This window comes from Salvelinus fontinalis, chromosome 12 (assembly GCF_029448725.1).
Source record: "Salvelinus fontinalis isolate EN_2023a chromosome 12, ASM2944872v1, whole genome shotgun sequence".
Taxonomy (NCBI): Eukaryota; Metazoa; Chordata; class Actinopteri; order Salmoniformes; family Salmonidae; genus Salvelinus; species Salvelinus fontinalis.
The window spans coordinates 48803128-48827655 of NC_074676.1; the positions used below are offsets into that span (position 1 = coordinate 48803128).

The window sequence follows — 24528 nt, forward strand, 5'->3', positions numbered from 1 at the left end:
ATTCTATAACTTTGACGACGCATAGCATACAAATGTGTACTATGTATTTGCAGTTGGAAGTTTACGTACACTTAGGTTGGAGTCATTAACTTGCTTTTCAACCACTCCACAAATTTCTTGTTAACAAACTAGTTTTGGCAAATCGTTTAGGACATCTGCTTTGTGCTTAACACAAGCAATTTTTTCCAACAATTGTTTACAGATTATTTCACTATCACAATTCCAGTGGGTCAGAAGTGTACATACACTAAGTTAACTGTGCCTTTAAACAGCATGAGAAATTATGTCACGGCTTTAGAAGCTTCTGATAGGCTAATTGTCATGAGTCATTTAACATTTTTTATTTCACCTTTATTTAACCAGGTAGGCAAGTTGAGAACTTGTAAGTTGAGAACAAGTTCTCAATTGCGACCTGGACAAGATAAAGCAAAGCAGTTCGACACATACAACAACACAGAGTTACGCATGGAGTAAAAGAAACATACAGTCAATAATACAGTAGAAAAATAAGTATATATATACAATGTGAGATAAGGGAGGTAAAGACAAAAAAAAGGCCATGGTGGCGAAGTAACTACAATATAGCAAGTAAAACACTGGAATGGTTGATTTGCAGTGGAAGAATGTGCAAAGTAGAGATAGAAATAATGGGGTGCAAAGGAGCAAAATAAATACAGTAGGGAAAGAGGTAGTTGTTTGGGCTAAATTATAGATGGGCTATGTACAGGTGCAGTAATCTGTGAGCTGCTCTGACAGCTGGTGCGTAAAGCTAGTGAGGGAGATAAGTGTTTCCAGTTAGAGATTTTTGTAGTTTGTTCCAGTCATTGGCAGCAGAGAACTGGAAGGAGAGGCGGCCAAAGGAAGAATTGGTTTTGCGGGTGACCAGAGAGATATACCTGCTGGAGCGCGTGCTACAGGTGGGTGCTGCTATGGTGAGCTGAGATAAGGGGACTATACCTAGCAGGGTCTTGTAGATGACCTGGAGCCAGTGGGTTTGGCGACGAGTATGAAGCGAGGGCCAGCCAACGAGATCGTACAGGTCGCAGTGGTGGGTAGTATATGGGGCTTTGGTGACAGAACGGATGTCACTGTGATAGACTGCATCCAATTTATTGAGTAGGGTATTGGAGGCTATTTTGTAAATGACATCGCTGAAGTCAAGGATCGGTAAGATGGTCAATTTTACGAGGGTATGTTTGGCAGCATGAGTGAAGAATGCTTTGTTGCGAAATAGGAAGCCAATTCTAGATTTAACTTTGGATTGAAGATGTTTGATGTGAGTCTGGAAGGAGAGTTTACAGACTAACCAGACACCTAGGTATTTGTAGTTGTCCACATATTCTAAGTCAGAACCGTCCAGAGTAGTGATGTTGGACGGGCGGGCAGGTGCAGGCAGCGATTGGTTGAAGAGCATGCATTTAGTTTTACTTATTTAAGAGCAATTGGAGGCCACGGAAGGAGAGTTGTATGTCATTGAAGCTCGCCTGGAGGGTTGTTAACACAGTGTCCAAAGAAGGGCCAGAAGTATACAGAATGGCGTCGTCTGCGTAGAGGTGGATCAGAGACTCACCAGCAGCAAGAGCGACATCATTGATCTATACAGAGAAGAGAGTCGGTCCAAGAATTGAACCCTGTGGCACCCCCATAGAGACTGCCAGAGGCCCGGACAACAGACCCTCCGATTTGACACACTGAACTCTATCAGAGAAGTAGTTGGTGAACCAGGCGAGGCAATCATTTGAGAAACCAAGGCTGTCGAGTCTGCCGATGAGGATGTGGTGATTGACAGAGTCGAAAGCCTTGGCCATGTCAATGAATACGGCTGCACAGTACTGTTTCTTATCGATGGCGGTTAAGATATCGTTTAGGACCTTGAGCGTGGCTGAGGTGCACCCATGACCAGCTCTGAAACCAGATTGCATAGCGGAGAAGGTGCGATGGGATTGGAAATGGTCGGTAATCTGTTTGTTGACTTGGCGGAGTGGAGTTTTTTTTATGTCTACTGTGCAGGACATCAGTTCCCAACCTGTTGGCTGTGCCATAAAGCAGGATCATTAAGTTACCCAGCTAACCATTCAAGTATTTTCCTTGATTTTCATTTAGAAAAATGAACTTGAATATGGGTAAATTCTACCGCGCTAATTTTCAGTGAGCCCTTTTTGTAGAAAAGTTCTTCAAATTAATCTACAAACATTCAGAACATGGCCATGTACTTAATACTGGCATGTCCCTCAAATATTCAGATTTCAGCAGCATTTTTACAAGGAGCTCCATTGCTCTGCAGTTAGTAATATGAACACCAATATAGGTTAACGATTAATTTATAAGTAAAAAAATAGAATTTAACTGCTGCTTGCCCCTTCAAAAGGCAAAGCAAAAAATAATTTCCATGCTCATTAAAGGCAAGTCCACCAGCCTGTCACAGCACACATTTTCCTCTTTGTAGGTTTTAAATAAAACATTTATTTTTACATGTACAGTGCATTTGGAAACTTCAGACCTCTTAACCTCTTCCACAATTTGTTACAGCCTCATTTATCTACTCAAAATACCCAATAATGCCAAAGCAAAAACAGGTTGTGTTTTTTTAATTTGCAAAAAATATCTAGGTATTCAGACCCTTTACTCAGTACTTTGAAGCACTTTTGGCAGCAAATACAGCCTCGAGTCTTCTTGGGTATGGCTACAAGCTTGGAAAACCTGTATTTGGGGAGTTTCTCCCATTCTTCTCTGCAGATCTTCTCAAATTCTGTCAGGTTGGATGGGGAGTGTCGCTGCACAGCTATTTTCAGCTCTCCAGAGATGTTAGATCGTGTTTAAGTCCGGGCTCTGGCTGGGCCACTCAAGGTCATTCAGAGACTTGGCCCGAAGCCACTCCTGCGTTGTCTTGGCTGTGTTTAGGGTCGTTGTCCTGTTGGAAGGTAAGCCTTCTCCCCAGTCTGAGGTCCTGAGTGCTCTGGAGCAGGTTTTCATCAAGGATTTCTTTGTACTTTACTCCGTTCATCTTTCCCTCTCCTGACTAGTCTCCCAGTCCCTGCCACTGAAAAACATGATGCTGCCACCACCATGCTTCACCGTAGGGATGGTATAGGCCAGGTGATGAGCGGTGCCTGGTTTCCTTCAGACTTGACGCTTGTCATTCAAGCCAAACAGTTCAATCTTGGTTTCATCAGACCATAGAATCTTGAGAGTCCTTTAGGTGCCTTTTTGACAAACTCCAAGTGGGGTGTCATGTGCTTTTGAGGAGTGGCTTCCCTCTGGTCACTCTACCATTAAGGCCTGATTTGTGGAGTACTGCAGAGATGGCTGTCTTTCTGGAAGGTTCTCCAATATCCACAGAGAAACTGGAGCTCTGTCAAAGTGACCATCAGGTTCACCTTCCTGGCCAAGGCCCTTCTCCCTCGATTGCTCAGTTTGGCCTAGTGGCTGGCTCTAGGAAGAGTCTTGGTGGTTCCAAACTTCTTCCATTTAAGAATGATGGAGGCCACTGTGTTCTTGGGGCCCTTCAATGCTGCAGAAATGTTTTGGTACCCTTTTCCCAGATCTGTGCTTTGAAACAATCCTGTCTCTGGGATCTACAGACAATTCCTTTGAACTCATGGCTTGGTTTTTGCTCTGACATACACTGTCAACTGTGGGACCTTATAAAGACAGGTGTGTACCCTTCCAAATCATGTACAATCAATTGAATTTGACACAGGTGGACTCCAATCAAGTTGTAGAAACATCTCAAGAATGATCAGTGGAAACAGGATGCACCCTGATTTCAATTTCAAGCATCATAGCAAATGTTCTGAATACTTATGTAAATAAGGTATTTCTGTTTATTTGTAGCAAAATTGCAAAAAACTGTTTTCGCTTTATTGTGTGTAGATTGATGAGGGGAAAAAATATGTGATCTATTTTAGACTAAGGCTGATAACGTATTGATTTCGAACATACAAAGAGGAAAATGTGTGGTGTGACTAACAGGCTGCTGGACTCACCTTTCATGCACAAGGTTCCAATCCAGCCAGGCCTCTCTGAAATAATTTTTTGCTTTTAAAGGGGCAATCGGATGTTAAAATCCATTTTTGGACTTATGAATACCTACCCATTGAGTCTTGATTAATTTGTTTTTAATGCCTCAAACTTATTTCAACTGTCATACCCCATCAGAACCCAGAATATACTTTTTTTCCCTTCGCCAGTGTTTGTAAACAAATGAAATGTAAACATGGTTGAAACTAAGTGGCAGCTACTCCCTCTAGTGGCATTGACTTGCTGACCAGCAGGATCCTCACTTATCTCAAACCTGATATTGGTGTTCATATTACTAACTGCAGAGCAATGGAGCTCCTTGCAAAATGCTGCTGAAATCTGAATGAGGGGAATACCGGTAATAAACACATGGCTATGTTCTGAAGGTTTGTAGAAAAGGGGGCTCACTGAAAATTAGCTCGATCTACCCATACTGAAGTTTAGCTTTCTAAATGAAACTGAAAATCATTAAATATATCTGAATGTTTAGCTGGCTAACTTAATGATCCTGCTTTATGGAACAGCCAACAGATGGGAACTGATGTCCTACACTAAGACAAATATCACTCCAAGGTTCTGAAAAACGAGGCTATATTAAAAGGCAGGATGCAAATCAAGATTGTGTGTTGTATGGGAGGGCAGTTAAACTTGTCTCTTTCCTATTGGTTCAATGTACAAGGAAAGAAAGACAAAAAGGTGAGAATGAACCAAAAAGGCTTTATTCAAGTTAAATTAGAAACATGTACAAAGCTCTCAGCAAGCATGCAAATGATCATGTTCTCCATGGAAATAAAAACAAGCAACCTTTTCTGCAAGCTATAAAAATGCTAATGAAATGTCAGGATCTAACACAGAAATCCCCCCAGGTCATGCAGCTGTCCTCGTTCATGGTTACATGAATGACATGGTCTTGGTTCAGCCCGCCAGCATCAGTGACCCTCAGATTAATGTAGAAGTTTCTCTGCTCCCTCATGGCCTTGAATGTCAATTCAACCACAGTTCCTGGGACAGGAGAAAAATGGGACACATTTCAACTTTGAATGTGAAGAATGTTGTCAAAAGAACATACTTGGTCTGTTGATATTATTCTGAATACAAATGAACAGACGAATGTAGAGTGAATGTGAAAAGCAATACACACCTGTTTCGTTCATTTGGGCAGTGCAATACATATTGTTTTCTTCCAGAAGTTCTACTCTGAAGGGTTCAGCAAAGCCTGGCCCGTCTCTGTCTGTCACAGCCAAACGCACTAGACGGGGGTCTTGGTTGCAGAGCTTCAACGGGGTGTCATCAATAGTCGGAGCATTGTCGTTGACATCTTCCAGCTCTATCAGAATGGTTCCAGTTCCAGTTGCAGGGATTTCATCTGATAACCCAAAACAAGAGACTTATCAAAAGGAGTAATGAAGACGTCAACTAAATTAACCTTGTTCCCAGGTTGAAGCCTGCTGGTGAGCAAGATTACAACAAAATCAGAATTCCACCTTCGATGGCGAGAATGAGAACTCTGTATTTGCCATCTTTGACAAAGGGAGATTCTCTGTCCAGGGAGTGTTTGGTTTTGATCATTCCGGTCACACTGTTGATGTCCAGCCATTTAGCAGGATCTCTGTCCATGCGATACCTAGAACATATAGTATATTGAGTTAAAACATCACCATTCACAAGGCTTCTTGAAATCTTAATGCATATGCATCTGAATGTACTTCATCATAAAGGGCATGTATATCATTGAATTGACTTATCAGCATAATGTATATGGGGTGGCAGGTAGCCTAGTGGTTAGAGCGTTGGACTAGTAACTGAAAGGTTGCAAGATAAATCCCTGAGCTGACAAGGTACAAAATCTGTCATTCTTCCCCTGAACAAGGCAGTTAACCCACTGTTCCTAGGCCGTCATTGAAAATAAGATTTTGTTCTTAACTGACTTGCCTAGTTAAATAAAGGTAAAATAAAAGAATCTGTCTCCATATTTATACCAGGACCTCAACTTAATTAAATCAATTGCAGGTAAAAGAAAGCTTCATTAACTCACATTAATTTATGTGCCATGATGTCTGGATCAATGGCTGTATACAAAACCAAATCACTGTCCACTGGCAGGTGTTCAGATATAGAAACAACCTTTTCCACTGGGTCAAAGACAGGGACATCATTCCTATCCTCCACATTCAGCTGGACTGTGGCAGTGGAGGTGGGCAGGGGGGTGGCAAATGGGACCTCATTCTCCACAGTCACCAACAGGGTGTAGTAATTGTTCTTCTCAAAGTCAAGGTGCTAAACGGGAACGAGACACAGCAAGGTTCATGACACAATGACAAAAACATCAACAATTTTGTCAAATATTTGTATGGTTCTAGGGTGAAATTCAGACCACAGTCAAATACATATTTGCTGTAACTTGGCTCCATTCACATACTCATCTGAAAAGAGAAACAAAGAAACCAAGCAGGTACCTTGGCTGTGGTAATGATTCCTTCCAGTCTACTAGGTCCAGTGCTTACAGTGAACATTCCACCTGGGTCTCCATCTACAATCCTGTACTTGGTGGCCCAGTTGGAAGAGTGTGGCTCATCTCCATCACTCACTGGCATTTTGACCACCAGGGCATTCACTTTATTCTCCCGGACAGACACCGTGTTCTGAAACGAGAATACATGAAGAGAACATGTGCTGTATGCCATTCATCAAGTTCAAATTTTCCTCAAGTCAGCTCCTTCAATCAAAATATTTCCCTCTTCAAGTCACCTTTACTGTTTAATGAGCGGTACTGTTTGCTGATTTGTACACTTACCAAAGACTTCTCAAATTGAGGAGCTATGTCATTGCTGTCCGTTACAGTAATTATGGATTTTCCAAAACATGTCAGACCATTGCCCTCCATATCAGCAGCTTGGATTTCCAATGTATATTTTGGAATTTTCTGGAAAATGACACCAGATGGAGCACATTGTGAAATGTAGTGGTTACTGTAAGTTAAAATGGTGTGCTAGTAGTATAGCCACTAACCTCTCTGTCCAGTCCAGCAGCATTGACCTGAATCCCTCCTGTGACAGGGTTGATGACAAACATGTTGCCACTCGGCAGTTCAGGTTCCTGATTTATAATAGTGTATATGACATCAGAATTGGCTGAGCCAGGCTCATCTGCATCGGTGGCTGTGACCTGCATCACCTCAGAGCCTGAGAAGAAAATATTTCAACAAATTATATTCATGGATGACAATAAAAAATACTGATATTGTACTGTAATTCTCAAACTCAGCTGAGTCTATTTGACTCAATGTTGACTGAGACACACCTGGTAGGGATGCTTCAGGGACAGTCCCTGTAAAAGTAACTAGAGTGAAAACCGGCTTGTTGTCATTCATATCAATTACTTTAACAATAATCTCCATGGGTTCTTCTGCTGTACCCGCACCAACTGCAACAGCATGAGCCACAAGCTAAAGGGGAAATATAGAAATGTTAAAATAACATGCATTGAATGTTGTAGAATTCAAAAGGCAAAACAAACTGACATTACCAGATATTTGTCTTATTTACAAACATTACCACATAATGGTCTTGTCTCTCTCTGTCCAAAGGCTGGGTCACATAGAGAATCCCAGAGTTTTTGTCCACAGTGAACAGTCCCACAGGGGGTAGATCTGCTCCAGGACCAGTGATGCTGTACAGTATCTTCACCTCTTTATCATAGTTGGACCTTATCTGAATGTGTAAAAATTTAATGTTAAAACCAGAGCAAAATCCTGAACCAACCATTTTTCCTGCCAACATAAATCTACAATCACTCACCTGCACCATATTCTTGGGGAAAGGGCCTCTGTCGTTCTCTGGGAAGTTGATGGGAGGAATGACCCAATCCCTTTTCCTTCTCACCAGACCTACCAAAGGCTTTGGAAACTTCAGAACTGGAAGACTAGCAGGATACTTAGGCTGTGCCAAAAGTATTTGTACAAATTAGAAAAATGAGACCAGCCCTATGAGTAGAGTTAAAGGAATGAAACTGACACTAAGTTTTAAGATCCACATTCTCACCTGAGAGACAATGGCAGCATCCTCATGGCCGAAGCCCTCTGTGAGGAGATCAAACGAATATGAACCGTTTTAAAGCAAACAATGCCACTACAGTATGTTACTACTACTCTGTATAATGCAATATAATATTCTAAACAGTAAAATAAGTCACCCTCAGTTTCTTCCCCTCCAGTCAGTGGATAGTCAAAGCCATTACCTGACTGTAAAGTCTCAGATATTCTCCCCAGGGCCCAACCCTGAGATTTGAAGGAAAACGAATATTGAAAAACATGATCTACACTTCCCTCCATATGTTATTGGAAAGTGAAGTTAAATGGTTTTATTTGGCTCCACATTCCAGCCTTTTACATTAGAGAGAATGTTTAATATAAAGGCACGAGGCGAGACCCAGATGCAGATACAGGAGGCAGATGGTTTGAGTCTGATATTTGTTGTATCCAAAAGGGGTAGGCAAGAGAATGGTCGTGGACAGATAATAGGTCAAAACCAGTTCAGAGTCCAAGAGGTACAGCGCTGCAAGCAGGCTCAAGGTCAGGGCAGGCGGGTACAGAGTCCAGAAAACAGGTAAGGGTCAAAACTAGGAGGCCTAGTAAAAGATAATAGAAACAGGCAGGCGCACAGGAAACCCACTGGTTGACTTGGAACATACAAGACAAACTGGCACAGAGGGAAAGATAACACAGGGATATATACACCAGGGATAACAAGCAACACCTGGAGGGGGTGGAGACAATAACAAGGACAGGTGAAACTGATCAGGGTGTGACATTAAGTAGCTTTCATGAACGTGGCTTAAATTTGGCGTAGATAGTAGAAGACTATGGAGTCCTGGAGTAAGGTAAGTAAGCCTAAATGAGAACACCTGGGATTAACCAGAGATTTTCATGAAAATGAAATATCTGAAGGAAGAACATGAAATGAAGATGAGAATTCTAGATGTTGAATTCGATACGAAGTTGGAAGAGCGAGACAATAACGAGACAATTGTGATGACCAGCCATGGTGAACAATATGACATGTAAAAAGCAAATGTCTCATCGTTTGGATATTCATGAGTGAGTTTTATTGATCACCAGAAACTACATTTTAAACAAGCCTTGGTTTAGTCACTCATTTAAATTTTGTTGCACACTATTTTAATTTTGTACAGAACAAACATTATCAAAGTGAAAATAAGCAATAATGAATACATTCCATATTTAAATGCATCTCATCTAGTTGAAGTGCTGCAATGTGAAAGCAACTCTGTGTGCAATTCCTCGTTGGTCATTGCCTGTCTCAGCCATGGACACATCTGCTTGATCCTGATCTTCCATTCGAGCGATCAGGATAACAATGCTGCTTCAGGTAGTTGAGCCTAGTTGTGTCTTTGCTGCTCAGCGGTTGTGGGATTTATGTATGGTAATAATAAAAAGTTACTCTGACCATATCCACTGTCACCAAGTAGTAGTCCACTATGTTGTCCTCTCTGAAGCTGAGCACACAAAGAAGCGCTGCATCTTTCCAACGGGCAACAATGTTTGAAAACTCTACATTAGGTGTGCATACACCCTGAACATTGATGAAAAACCAGTTCTTACGGTTACTGTACTCAACATCAGGAGTTGATGGACACTTGATGGGAACGTGACATCCATCTGTACAGCCAATCACTCCTGGGAAGTGCCCATATTCATAGAATTGCACTTTATAGTTGGCTTGGCCAGCAACATCAGGAAACTTGATGTGAGGACTCCTCAGTTCACAAATGTCCCAGCAGACTTTGAACTATTCTACACAGTTGCTTCACTGGCACCACACAAATCAACAGTTTCACGATGAAAGATTCCAGATGCCAAAAACCTCAGTGATCAGAACCTGGAGAGAATTGGGTAAAGGCCTTCCTCTTTGAGACCGAGAGGAAAGTCTAGGCTCAAGCAAAGATATCTCCAATGCATTTTATTTCTACATACGAAAGAGGTCTCAAAGCTATTTCAAAGTAGTTTAATGGATTACTCCTATCCGCAAGTACTCGTCTCGCTGGCCTCTGTAGTGCAGGTTGGTCTTCATTTAGACATTCCAAATAGTCCATGCTCCCTCACACAGTACTAAGCAGAAGTTAAATCTGCCTCTTTGAAGGATTCATTTGAACTGCAATTTAGTCCAAGTGTAGCTCTAATCCTCCCTCTTGCAATCGGCTTTGTTTAATCCAGAACAGGCTAAATCTACGACTATTTTAAAATAAGTCTGTGCAAGTGGCTTTTGAGTTAAGACCGCTCAAACAGGCATTTTAGTCAGGGACTAGGCTTAAGCCTTGTCTGAAACCGGCCCATAGTGTGTAAAAAGTATTCAGTTTGGTATTTGGTTGCATATTCTACATCAAGCTTGTGACACTACAAACTTGATGGATGCATTTGAGGTTTCTTTTGGATAATGTTTGTCCCAATAGGATCTGAAAAATGTCTAGGTTGTAGAATCAAAGCATTGTTTAAAATACGTGGGTGCTGGTTTAAAGCCGGTAGCAACCACCACAGGGTGTCCTTCCAGAACAAAAGGAACCAGTATTTCAGTTTCAGGGGGTGAAATAAATGATCCACCCACACCCAACACCACTGACAGTAATTGTGTCTCGGGTTGCAAAATTCCAATAACTTTCCCAAAATGTCTAGGTTTTTCCAGAAATCCAGGTTGAAAGATTTCCAGAATCAGAAGAAAATACGAAAATCCTACAACTTGGATTTCTGGAAGACTTGGGAATTTTCTGGAAAGTTACTGTAATTTTGCAACCATAATTGTGTCTGACAAGGATTGCGGTTCTGAAAACAGAGGTAAAACTAAACTTAGTAAATATACTAATATAAACAGTGCAATATTGTCAGTACACCTTTCCTGCAGTCAAATGGCCAAATCGCCCTTTAGTTGCCTCATTGGTGGAATGTTAATATTTTTTATTCATATTTTTCAAAATTGGATGTTTGTGTCAAACAGTTGTTATATTTCTCTACTGTTATGTATATAGTGTAATATTTTGGGATGCAAACTCAAAATGTAAAACATTTCAACTCGATATTTGACATGGAACAGGTAACTTTTTTTAAAGCCAATAACCACGTGTGTGGGCTGTATACTTTTGTTTCGAAGTAGATTTGTTTAAGACTACTATTACCTGTATAAAATACATTTGCACTGTTTCGGGGCTCTGTCTGCAGGTTCCTTACGAGCTGAATGAACGAGTCCATGCACGCTTGTACCAGATATCTTTACTCTGAATAAACTGCCGCTTGTCATACAATCTACCACCTGGTCCGAATCCATCCTTGACTGACTCTCTCTTCTCCAATATCTCATTATCAACACTACCAAGAAACACTGTGACCCTGATTTAGCCCACTGTAGTAAAAGGTTAGCATGAGAGATATACACAGAAATTAGCCTAGCACCACAAGTGAGAAATGCTAACACCACAAGTGAGAAATGCTAACAAACGGCTAATCACTAACAGGCATGCTAAATACTAATTAATTCTGAATGGAAATGCTAATGTTAGCGCTAACACGAGCGGGAGAGCGAGCGAGCTATTTTTAGATGCATGCACAATAAAATATCAGACACATATATTGTGACCACATGTGGCCTGACAGAGCTAGTGACTTGGAGCCTGATTTTTGTATCTAACTAGGCAAGTCACTTAAGAACAAATTATTATTTACAATGACGACCTAGGAACAGTGGGTTAATTGCCTTGTTCAGAGGCAGAACGACAGATTTTTACCGGGGATACAATCTAGCATCCTTTTGGTTACAGGCCCAACGCTCTAACCACTAGGACAACCTACCTCCCCGGGCAGGTAGCCTAGGCCTGATTGGGCTACAGACTGTGAGCTAGGGGATATTAGGGTTATCAGGACGGAAAGCTCTGGGCCTATTGGGATAGACAACTGGAGACCTAGCATAGTAGGTGACTGAAGACACTAGGTGATCAGGGAACTGAGGGCTAAGATGCTCTGGACCTACTGGGACTATAGACTATAGACTGAGTAGGAAAGAGGGTGAGGTGTCACCTACGACCGGATACTGAACACCTCGGTGAGGTGGGTCCACCACGGGGACATCAGGAGGGTCTCCCAAGGCTGGAACTAGCGGGACACAGTTCAGAGGGTCTAGCCTAAACCCCAAGACTGCGACAGGTAGGTCCCACCTGGCAGGGGCTGACAGGGCCTGGACAGTAGACATGGACTGTAGAGACTGGAGGGGACTCCCAGGGCGTCTTTGGACAGCAGCAGGCTGGACTAGGCGGTTCCCACCAGACATGGACCGGAGAGGTCTGAGGGGCAGGGCTGGACTTGTCACCTACAATGGCTGCAAGCTGGACTCCCACAGTATGGACCAGCTGACATTCGGAGGCATCGGTTTAGAGCACAGTGGTAGGGTGCTCTCACAGGGTCAGCTAAGGTAGCTCCTCTATCCACGGATAAAGCTGTAGGTCTTCCTGCTCCCGATCAGGCAGGGAGGTGTGGATTGATATTGGGTCCAGAACCAGTTGAGTTTGCGGCAGTAGCATGTTGGAGCACGGTGGGGTGCTCCCCGAGGGTTGAACCAGTTGAGACTCCATAGCAGGAGCTGGATGAAGCACAGCGGTGGGAGTGGCGAGCTGAGACTCCATGGCAGGAGCGGGTGTAGTAAGCCCCACTACTAACTTGAGCTCAATGGTCAGAGCAGGCTTGATCTTCATAGCTGGGATCGGCTGGAGCACAGTGGTGGGGTGCTCCACCAGGGTGAGCTCTGATAGGTCCTGGAGAATGCTGTATCTCCGCTGTGAGGGAGTCCACAGCAAGGGTTGGATCCAAGACCAAGGCTGATGGTGAAGCTGATGTGGAAGGCTGTAGCTTCTCAAGCAACTTCTGGCTTCGTGGAGTTGGCCGTGCTGGTGCTGCAGAACCTCGATCTGGCGCTTCTGTTGCAGTATCTGTTGCATGACAATCTCTGGGATGTCATGTTTTTGGGCAGGTTGGTGGCCCAGGTCCCTGTTCCACCCCTCTAAGACACCTTTCAGTTGTAAGAGGAGATGACTGCTGAGACAGTCAGGTGACAACTGGCAGTGTCCATCAGGTAAGTACTGGCAATGGTGGACTGTAGGAACCTTCCATCTTCCTGACCACTTCTATGAGCGCATCAATCTCGTTACACTGGCTGTGTTAACACAGTGCGTGCTCTCCGGTTGTCAATGGCAGTCCACGCTCAGGTCTACGCTGATCCCGGTGATATCTGGTCGAGGTTCGATGCTGATCCTCAGGATCTCTGGTCGAGGTTCGGCCCTGATCTTGGCGATCTCTGGTCGAGGTTAGCTTGAGGTGGGAACCCGGTGAATTAGCACTTGGTGAAAAGGCTGAGGCTCTATTCTGCTGGTCAGCCTTGGTGGTGACTTAGACCGGTGATGAGTCGTTGAAGGGGAAGAAGGCTATTTTGAAGGCAGTATGTCATGTCTTGAGTGCTCAAGAGAACCGTCTAGCTGCTCTCCCTCGTAGGAGTGGTAAGTGTATGTGTGTGGTAATCTGTTCCTTGACTCGTAGCCATGCCATACTTTTCAAGATATTGTGGACAGGCTAGCTGGTCGGTGCAGATGGACCACATCTTGTCGAGGATCTTCTCTGTTAACTGGCATCCTTGGGCTGTAGCAGTTACTGGATCCGGCTCGAAAGGACCAGGAAAAATAGGTGGGGAAACGTAGGCGCTGGTTTTAGGCCAGTAGCAACCACCACAGGGTGTCCGTCCAGAACACGAGGAAGCAGTATTTCAGTTCCAGGAGGTTTCAATTATGATACACACACACAAATACAACACCACTCTTACAGTAATGGTGTCTAACAATGATTGTTTTACCTCTTTGTTTTCAGAATCAAACTATAGCACTGATACTGTATGCATGACTAACAAGCTAGCACAGGCTTCTTGTTATATAACAGGAAATGTGTGTTCACATGACAACCTCACAGGCTATGGAACTTGTAGAAATGGTAAATATACTAATGTAAACAATGCAGTTTTGTAAGTACGTCTACACAACATGAACACATTAACCATGAGCAGTGTACACAGAAAATAGCCTCGCAGCACTCATGTGAACTGTGGTTTATCGCTAACAGGAATGCTAAGTACTAATGCATTCTGAATGGAAATTCTAACGCTAGCGAGCTAGCTAACAATCCCCACAAATGTTGATTACAACAATAGGCAATCTTAAACTCCGAAATCAACAAGACATAAACATATTCAGGCACTTACTTTTAGATGTACGCACAGTAAAATATCAGACAGCAAAGGTGTGTGACCACAGGAGGAGGAGTAGGAGTGCTCGTCATGGTAGGGAAAGCATGTTTCTGTCATCTTGCCTGCCTGTGCTGGGGTCCTACACTGAATGTCCTGGGAATTCTATTGTTGATAGGCTGATATAATACTGATTGGTGTGACCTTGACCAATAGGAACTAAAAGAGTGGTGAATAATGTTTTGTGTCATTTTGGTGTCAATTTTCTTCTAAGTAAGAATAGAAAATGTTTATGAACACGGCTACATGCATGTAGATGCTACCAGGATTATGGGTAATTATGAATGAACCGTGAATTAAAAGGTTACAGAGGCATAAGGATCATACCTCCTAAAGAACTGTTGAGCTGATAGTCACTGGAGGCCATCGGGGTGTGTACATGTGAGGAACTTGATTTAGAGAAGCGTGAGCCTAACCGACATACATCGGATGCGTGTGAGTTTCAAATTTGGGGCAAGCATTTATCATTAAAATGTTATGCTCCCCTGTTATTGGTATTGATAATGTTTGTTAGAATGTTTGTTGCCTCTTACTCATCATTATTCATGATTTATAAATGTTTTTTCTTAATCATGGCCTTATCAAGATTTATTTTGAAATATTCAGAAACATCTTAGAAAGAAATTATTCAAGTCACCATTCACCGTTTAGTTCCTATTGTGCAAAACATCATAATTATTATTATTTTAACTGCAAATGCATCCAACAAGATTAGAGCCTCAAACTTGATGTAGTCATTGTTACGGAGTCTAGTTGATAGGTAATCGACTAGTTAGACTGTTCCCCAGACTCCAGGCGTAGGGATTTGTACAATGCTTAACAAGGCTATTGAACTTAACATTGGTGTCTGTCTTTATTCCTTAATCCAATTTATCTTACAGAAACAGTCATTGTGTGCAAGGAAAATGGGACCAAATCCTAAACCTTCGACTGCTTTTATACACTATAAGAGAATTTGTCCAAATATTTATGACTTAATAACATGGGGGGAACTAGATAAAGTGTTTTAATTTCTAAACTATAAAACAGATATGTATAAAAAAAAATCTCAAATAATAGGTGACATTCTGTACTGTCGCTTCATCTGACACATTTGATCTCAAGTCCAAAATGCTGTAGTATAGAGTCTAATTGAAATTTTAGCTTCAATGTCCAGGAACAAATTGAGGTGAGTGTACTTCACCTGTCACGCCAAAGCGCTACATCAAATTATATCATATGCATGCATCTTTATATTATAACTGTTGTAGAGTATATAAGCACAAGGTATTGGGTCATGCACTTGTGTGTCCCACATTCAGAAAATATTTAATTTATTGATTTTACTTTATAGTAAACATTGAAATCTAGACCTATTAATTAATCAAATTTAGCCAGCTCACCCAGATCAAGAAGATGGTGATGTGAGATGCCATCGGTCGGAATACTAGTAATTCAAAAACTGATCAATATTAAAAATGTGACAAAAACTCAATTTGGCTAAAGTGACACTTCTCATCAACCAATTCTGCATTCAATGTCAGTTTGTCACGCCACAGTTTCCTGATGGAAACAAGAAGTGACACTCTTCAAAAGATCACATGGTTATGAAAAATGGTTGCATGGACTGAAGGATATATTGCAAAACTATCACTACCACAATATTGAGAGAAAAAAAAGTTTTATAAACAAGGCATCAGATATTTTATTTATTTATTTTATTTCACCTTTATTTAACCAGGTAGGCAAATTGAGAACATGTTCTCATTTACAATTGCGACCTGGCCAAGATAAAGCAAAGCAGTTCGACACATACAACAACACAGTTACACATGGAGTAAAACAAACATACAGTCAATAATACAGTGAAAAATAAGTCTATATACAATATGAGCAAGTGAGGTGAGATAAGGGAGGTGAAGGCAAACAAAATATATATATAAATAAATAAAAATATAAAAAGGCCATGGTGGCGAAGTAAATACAATATAGCAAGTTAAAAAAAATAAAAAAAGTAGAGATAGTAGAGATAGAAAAAAGTAGAGATAGAAATAATGGGGTGCAAAATAAATAAATACAGTAGGTAAAGAGGTAGTTGTTTCGGCTAAATTATAGATGGGCTATGTGCAGTAATCTATGAGCTGCTCTGACAGCTGGTGCTTAAAGCTAGTGAGGGAGATAAGTGTTTCCAGTTTCAGAGATTTTTGTAGTTCGTTCCAGTCATTGGCAGCAGAGAACTGGAAGGAGAGGCGGCCAAAGGAAGAATTGGTTTTGGGGGTGACCAGAGAGATATAACTGCTGGAGCGCGTGCTACAGGTGGGTGCTGCTATGGTGACCAGCGAGCTGAGATAAGGGGGGACTTTACCTAGCAGGGTCTTGTAGATGACCTGGAGCCAGTGGGTTTGGCGACAAGTATGAAGCGAGGGCCAGCCAACGAGAGTGTACAGGTCGCAGTGGTGGGTAGTATATGGGGCTTTGGTGGGGAAGGCTTGGGCGAGTAGCAGAGGGGAGGGCAGTGCTGTTGACCGGGGTAGGGGTAGCCAGGTGGAAAGCATGGCCAGCCGTAGAAAAATGCTTATTGAAATTCTCAATTATAGTGGATTTGTCGGTGGTGACAGTGTTTCCTATCTTCAGTGCAGTTGGAAGCTGGGAGGAGGTGTTCTTATTCTCCATGGACTTTACAGTGTCCCAGAACTTTTTTGAATTTGTGTTGCAGGAAGCAAATTTCTGCTTGAAAAAGCTAACTTTGGCTTTTCTAACTGCCTGTGTATATTGGTTTCTAGCTTCCCTGAAAAGTTGCATATCACGGGGGCTGTTCGATGCTAATGCAGAACGCCATAGGATGTTTTTCTGTTGGTTAAGGGCAGTCAGGTCAGGAGAGAACCAAGGGCTATATCTGTTCCTGGTTCTAAATTTCTTGAATGGAGCATGCTTATTCAAGATGGTGAGGAAGGCATTTAAAAAAAATATCCAGGCATCCTCTACTGACGGGATGAGATCAATATCCTTCCAGGATACCTCGGCCAGGTCGATCAGAAAGGCCTGCTCGCTGAAGTGTTTCAGGGAGTGTTTGACAGTGATGAGTGGAGGTCGTTTGACCGCTGACCCATTACGGATGCAAGCAATGAGGCAGTGATCGCTGAGATCTTGGTTGAAAACAGCAGAGGTGTATTTGGAGGGCAAGTTGGTAAGGATGATATCTATGAGGGTGCCCGTGTTTACGGAATTGGGGTGGTACCTGGTAGGTTCATTGATAATTTGTGTGAGATTGAGGGCATCAAGCTTAGATTGTAGGGTGGCTGGGGTGTTGAGCATGTTCCAATTTAGGTCGCCTAGCAGCACGAGCTCTGAAGATAGATGGGGGGGCAATCAGTTCACATATGGTGTCCAGAGCACAGCTATGGGCAGAGGGTGGTCTATAGCAGGCGGCAACGGTGAGAGACTTATTTTTAGAGAGGTGGATTTTTAAAAGTAGAAGTTCAAATTGTTTGGGAACAGACCTGGATAGTAAAACAGAACTCTGCAGGCAATCTTTGCAGTAGATTGCAACACCGCCCCCTTTGGCCGTTCTATCTTGTCTGAAAATCTTGTAGTTGGGGATGAAATTTTTGGTGGTCTTTCTAAGCCAGGATTCAGACACGGCTAAAACATCCGGGTTGGCAGAGTGAGCTAAAGCAGTGAACAAAACAAACTTAGGGAGGAGGCTTCTAATGTTAACATGCATGAAACCAAGGCTATTACGGTTACAGAAGTCATCAAAAGAGAGCGCCTGGGGAATAGGAGTGGAGCTAGGTACTGCAGGGCCTGGATTCACCTCTACATCACCAGAGGAACAGAGGAGGAGTAGGATAAGGGTACGGCTAAAAGCTATGAGAATTGGTTGTCTAGAACGTCTAGAACAGAGAGTAAAAGGACGTTTCTGGGGGCGATAAAATAGCTTCAAGGAATAATGTACAGACAAAGGTATGGTAGGATGTGAATACAGTGGAGGTAAACCTAGGTATTGAGTGATGATGAGAGAGATATTGTCTCTAGAAACATCATTGAAACCAGGTGATGTCATCGCATATGTGGGTGGCGGAACTGAAAGGTTGGATATGGTATAGTGAGCAGGGCTAGAGGCCCTACAGTGAAATAAGCCAATAAACACTAACCAGAACAGCAATGGACAAGGCATATTTACATTAAGGAGAGGCATGCTTAATCGAGTGATCAATAAGGGTCCAGTGAGTAGAGGTTGGTTGGGGTCACGACGATCCAGACAGCTGGCCGGGTAGATGGCTATCGGTAGCAAGATAGCATAGGATGGAGGTCTATTTTTAGACACCTCGTGCGTTTCCGTTGGTAGATTAGTGGGGTTCCGTGTCTTGTAGAGGGGATCAATCCAATTGGCAAAATAGATATAGTGACCCAAGAAAAAAAATAAAAAAAATTGTCCGATATACTTATTCAGATAGCAGCCGATAAGACAGCTAACGATTAGCGGGCCCAAGATGAGCGTTCAGGTAACGTCGCGACGGAGGTGCCAGTTGGATAACTCCCTCGGGCAGATAACGTCGGCAGTCAATCGTGAAGGCCCGGTGGGGCTCCGTATCTGCAAAAAAAAAAAAAAACGGGTCAGGATAGGTGACTGTAGCCCAGGAATGGCTGATGGAACTCCTCAGCTGGCTAGCTCCGGAATAATTTTAATTTGCTCCGGGATCGACGTAAGTCAATAGTCACACGGTTTGCAGCTAGCTAGCTGCGAAATCAAGGTGCAAATGTCCAGAGCCTGCGGCTGAAATCCGGGGAAACTGAGAGAAAAAAAAAAGGCCCGGTATGCTCCGGTCCGAGTCGCGTTGCACAAAAGTGCCGGTAGATTATCGAGCTAAAGGAATAGCTGATGACCACAAAACGTGGGCAGCTGAAACACCAACGCTAGCCAGCAAGCCGGCTAACTTCTGGGCAGCTTCAGATTAGCTTTCGGCTAGCTTTCGGCTAGCTTCTGGATAGCTTTCTGGCTAACTTCTGATTAGCCCCTGGTTAGCTTCCACTGTAGATTTTCAGATTTTAGGTAAATAATACTTTTTTTGTTGTAATTGGTGAGGCGGGTTGCAGGAAAGCTTTTGTAGCTGAGTTCTTGGATAATAAAAAATATAAAAGATATGCGAAGAAGGTGTAAATATATATGTAAATATATACACTGCTCAAAAAAATAAAGGGAACACTTAAACAACACAATGTAACTCCAAGTCAATCACACTTCTGTGAAATCAAACTGTCCACTTAGGAAGCAACACTGATTGACAATAAATTTAACATGCTGTTGTGCAAATGGAATAGACAAAAGGTGGAAATTATAGGCAATTGGTAAGACACCCCCAAAAAAGGAATGGTTCTGCAGGTGGTGACCACAGACCACTTCTCAGTTCCTATGCTTCCTGGCTGATGTTTTGGTCACTTTTGAATGCTGGCGGTGCTTTCACTCTAGTAGTAGCATGAGACGGAGTCTACAACCCACACAAGTGGCTCAGGTAGTGCAGTTCATCCAGGATGGCACATCAATGCGAGCTGTGGCAAAAAGGTTTGCTGTGTCTGTCAGCGTAGTGTCCAGAGCATGGAGGCGCTACCAGAAGACAGGCCAGTACATCAGGAGACGTGGAGGAGGCCATAGGAGGGCAACAACCCAGCAGCAGGACCGCTACCTCCGCCTTTGTGCAAGGAGGTGCACTGCCAGAGCCCTGCAAAATGACCTCCAGCAGGCCTGTGGTTGTGGGCGGTTGCCATATAAGTGGGTGATACAGCCCGACAGGATGCTCTCGATTGTGCATCTGTAAAAGTTTGTGGGTTTTAGGTGACAAGTCAAATTTCTTCAACCTCCTGAGGATATGTACGCCGAGGAACTTTCCTTGTTCTCCACTGCCGTCCCGCTGTTGTGATATGGGGGTGCTCCTTCTGCTGTTTCGTGAAGTCCTTTGTTTTGTTGACGTTGAGTGAGATTATTTTCCTGACACCACACTCCGAGAGCCCTCACCTCCACCTTGTAGCACAACGAAATTGCAACGGAAAAACAATGTCAGATTTTTTGGGGGGGGGTTCAGTTGACACCCAAATGTCTATCACTGCGCTTTCAACCATTTTAAAAGAACAGAGAAGTCCAAATAAGAATACAATGTCAGATATTTTGTACATTTATAGTTAAATTTATTTGTTATCACTGTGCTTCATCTAATAGGAAAACCAAATGACCTGGATTGCAGTTGAGATTACATTAAAAGTACATGGTGCAAGTGATCAGTACCGTTTGAGATTCTGCACAGATTATTATAGTAACTGTGAAGACCTCCACTGACCTGCGACCTTTGCATCCTATCTTGAACATGTTTAACCCCATTCTTTAATTTAGATTTTTGGAGTTGGAGTCGGAGAGGTGAATCCAACATATGTTAACTTGTCCACGAGTAGTTAATAGGCTATTTATTGTATTTCAAAAGTGAAATTCACATCTCCATTTCAACCAACACCCAGAATTTACTACATTGGTGTCAAAAGAGAGATGAGGCCATCGGAGTGGTGTGTACAAGAGAGGGACTTGGTATAGAGAAATTACTGAATACTGTAGCGACATTAATCCAACACTTAACCACCTCGTCAAGAGTTTCAGGTATTTTAGTGTAATGATTAAGGTGTTGGCTTGACAGTCACTGGATCCTGGGATGAGTCCTGGTTGGGCTACACCCTGAATTCGATTAATTGTCGTCAAAAGTGAGATGTCGCCCGTAAGGCCATCGGAGGGGTGTGTACATGTGAGGGACTTGATTTAGAGAAGCGTAGGGACATGCTCTCCTGAAGGAAGGGTGTTCATATTGTGACCTTAACCCAAAACCTTGCGTTCTCGTCAAGAGGTTCAGACCTCTTGGTGTAGTGGTTAAGGTGTTGGCTTGACAGTTGATGGAACAAGGTTTGAGTCCCAGTTGGGGCTACCCCCCGAATTTGTTACAATATTGTCACATTTGAAATTAACCCAAGCTTGAAACCCTAGGCGTATTGTATTGTCTAGTTTGAGTTGAATTCTGGGTTGAATTGAAACAATAGCCGTTGATGACTAAATAGCAAGTTTGATGATACAGTATATGATTAATAAAGTATGGTTACATTTCATTTGTTCTGTTAAACCTACCCTTTGGAATGACTTAAATAGCAACAGTGAATCTATTTCGTTTTTAAGTGGAGATCTCTCAATCATTCTCACAATAGAACTTTGGTAATAATCAGTGACAAATATCATAGATAAACAGGGCTAGTTTAAAACCCTGGATGTGACACCAAAGGGTAGCCATAGACAATATGAAGATAGGCAGACACTGCTTCTCCAATAGAAATCACTGATAGGTGATGGGTGAAATTACTGACACTTATAGGCGATGTCATTCATTATTTCAGTATGATATGTTGGATAAAGGAATGAAGACAGACACCAATGTCAAGTTCAATAGCCTTGGTCAAGCATTGTACAAATCCCTACACGCGGAGTCCGAGGAACAGTCCGGCTAGTCGATTACCTATCAACTAGACTCCGTAACATCATCCTTTTCAATAGAAAGTGTAAACATAACGACATAACATTAGGTTCTTAACAGTCAAGTCATAACAATTGAAAAAGCATGACATATTCTTTTTACTTCAGTTGTCATCTTGCTCTTTTTTTAAATTTTTTTTTTATAAACAGGACAAGTTAACACAGTCTCTTGCTTAGAGTAAGCCTGTCCAGTGGCTTGCACAGTTGACCCACCCGTGAGTAAGTATTGGCTCTGACGGGTAGGATTAGGGCCACGATCTGGAGTGGGAGGGGTACCGCGTGGAGTGGGAGGGGTACGGTCCGGAGGAGAGATGCTGGGTGCCGGTGGAGGACGTCCTGGACCCTTCGTTGCTGCGGGATTTCCACCGTCTCCATCCGGATCGCCCTGCCCCTCGTCCTCCGGGTCGTCCCTGAGGTCGGCGCGGCGCTGGAGCCGCGCGTCAAGGAGGGAGGGTACTGTCATGACTTCCGCCGAAGTCGGTCCCTCTCCTTGTTCGGGCGGCGTTCGGCGATCGACGTCACCGGCTTTCTAGCCACTGCCGATCCACTTTTCATTTTCCATTTGTTCTGTCTTTGTCTTACTGTTATGAATAATGACTAAATGATGTATCCATTTAACGTAGAACTATAACTAACTGAATTCTACCCTGTTTTTCTCTTCTTGATAAATAATGTTAGTTCATAAGAAAGACATTATGTACCATGTACATGGGAAGAGAGGAATGCTATGTGTGTGCCTAAAGAAAACAAAGTGGATCATTGAACTATGTTTGAACCGACCCAGCTATAACTCTGGGGAGATAAGATAAGACGGGGAGAGCCCCTCCAGGTTTCCCGTATCTGGGGGGGACTGGAACTGTCAGCTGAGTGGTAATAAACTGTGGGGAGAGTCCAGGAGGAAAAGAGAGAATCCATATGTATGTGCGTAGGTTAAGAGAATAGTATAAAATGAATGTTTTTGTATATGCACAGGAGAGCTCTCGTAAATAAACTTTGCTGACTATTGTAGACTGGCCTCTGTCTGTTTCATTACAATAAGAACCTTCTTAGAAAAATTCTTAGTACAGACAAAGTAGTTTAAGTGAAGTTCAGTTTATGAACATTGAGTACAAAATTCTCTTAACACTTACACACCTGGTTTCACTCAACCAATTACTTGTTTATTATTTAACCCTCTGTTCCCCATGTTGTGTTTGAGTGATTGTTTATTGTATTCGGTCCATCTTTGTGGGCTCGTGATGTTACTTTGTAAATTTGTCTGAGTAAAATACGTTGATTACTCATATCTGCTGTCCTGACTCGCTACACCAGCTACACACAGGACCCTTACATAGCCCAAATGTCCTTTGTATGTTCTTTATATATACACTTGTGTCCCTCATGTACTTTTTGTAATGATTTGTTGTTAATATAAAAATAAAAATACATAAAATATTTAAAAAATATTTTAAAAAACTTACCCTCAACGTCCAATATGGAGTCGTCATGCAACTGTAAGTAAAAATGAATGTAAATAAGTTAGAAATGGTGATACAATGGCCCAAACACGTCTCGTAAAATGATTTTTTGTTTGGTTACCTTTTGGAAATTGTAGAAATAAAACATTTTCCTTCAGAAGTTTCAGCTAGGCAGGCTAACGTTATTTAGCTAATTTATTTGCAAGCTATCATACAGATAGGGTTGGTCTTTTAAGTGTTTGGAATGCAACCACCAACTCCCCTCAAATTGTGGACACTTCTGATGATGTATCATGACATCTGACGAGTATGCACTTGCAGGGCAAAGAGCAAGGGAGGAAGGACTTAAAAAAATATATATATATATTTGATTTTTGCATTTTCAAATTAAGAACATTCAAAACAAAAGTGAAAAAAAACAATATGACAAAGAAAAAAAAAACAATATGACAAAGTGACAGTAAAAGACAAGCGTAACAAAATAAATAAATAATAATTATATATACAAACAGAGACATTGGATCATATGGTCACCTGCCGTAAGCTACATATTATACATTACGTGTGAAACACTATTGTCACGATCATCTAAGGGAGGAGACCAAGGCGCAGCGTGATTAGAATACATTCTTCTATTTATTAAAACGAAGAACACTTAACAAACTCACAAAACGACAAAACGAAAAATGTGAAGCCAATGTAGTGCTCACAGGCAACAACACATGGAAAACTACCCACACAGACAGGTGGGATAAGGCAACCTAAGTATGGTTCTCAATCAAAGACAACGATAGACAGCTGCCTCTGAGAACCACACCCGGCCAAACACACATAAATAGAAAACATAGAACACAAAACATAGAATGCCCACCCCAACTCATGCCCTGACCAAACCAAAATAGAGACATAAAAAGGATCTCAAAGGTCAGGGCGTGACAACTATATAAGGATTATATAGAGATTCAATCAATGTGATGTGAGGGGAGATTCTCCAGATAGTCAATAAAAGTTTGCAAAATTCTGTTTGCCAAAGTGATTTTCTCCAGTGGGATACAACTATTAACTTCCGATAGCCACATTGCAACTGGCAGGGAGGAATACGATTTCCATTTCAAGGCAATGCATTTCTTGGCAATCCCTAGCAATATTTCTGTTAGCTTTATAGTATGGC

General features: G+C 42.3%; 1 protein-coding gene across 2 annotated transcripts; it reads right to left on the reverse strand.

The window, feature by feature from the left end:
- Nucleotides 1-4736: 4736 nt before the first annotated feature.
- Nucleotides 4737-14950, reverse strand: LOC129867543 (B-cadherin-like). 2 transcript variants are annotated; one of them, XM_055941013.1, is made up of 12 exons: nt 8212-14950; nt 8061-8098; nt 7818-7958; nt 7575-7730; nt 7321-7465; nt 7030-7202; nt 6815-6943; nt 6477-6662; nt 6056-6297; nt 5505-5644; nt 5162-5386; nt 4737-5022 (listed from the first exon to the last, which is right to left on the reverse strand). In XM_055941013.1, exons 1-12 carry the CDS (start codon nt 8348-8350, stop codon nt 4859-4861), a joined length of 1878 nt encoding a protein of 625 aa, XP_055796988.1. In that variant the 5' UTR covers nt 8351-14950; the 3' UTR covers nt 4737-4858. The 2 variants fall into 2 exon arrangements, with proteins under 2 accessions (XP_055796988.1, XP_055796989.1); XM_055941014.1 differs by having other exon boundaries at nt 4743-5022; nt 8257-14950.
- Nucleotides 14951-24528: the final 9578 nt, after the last annotated feature.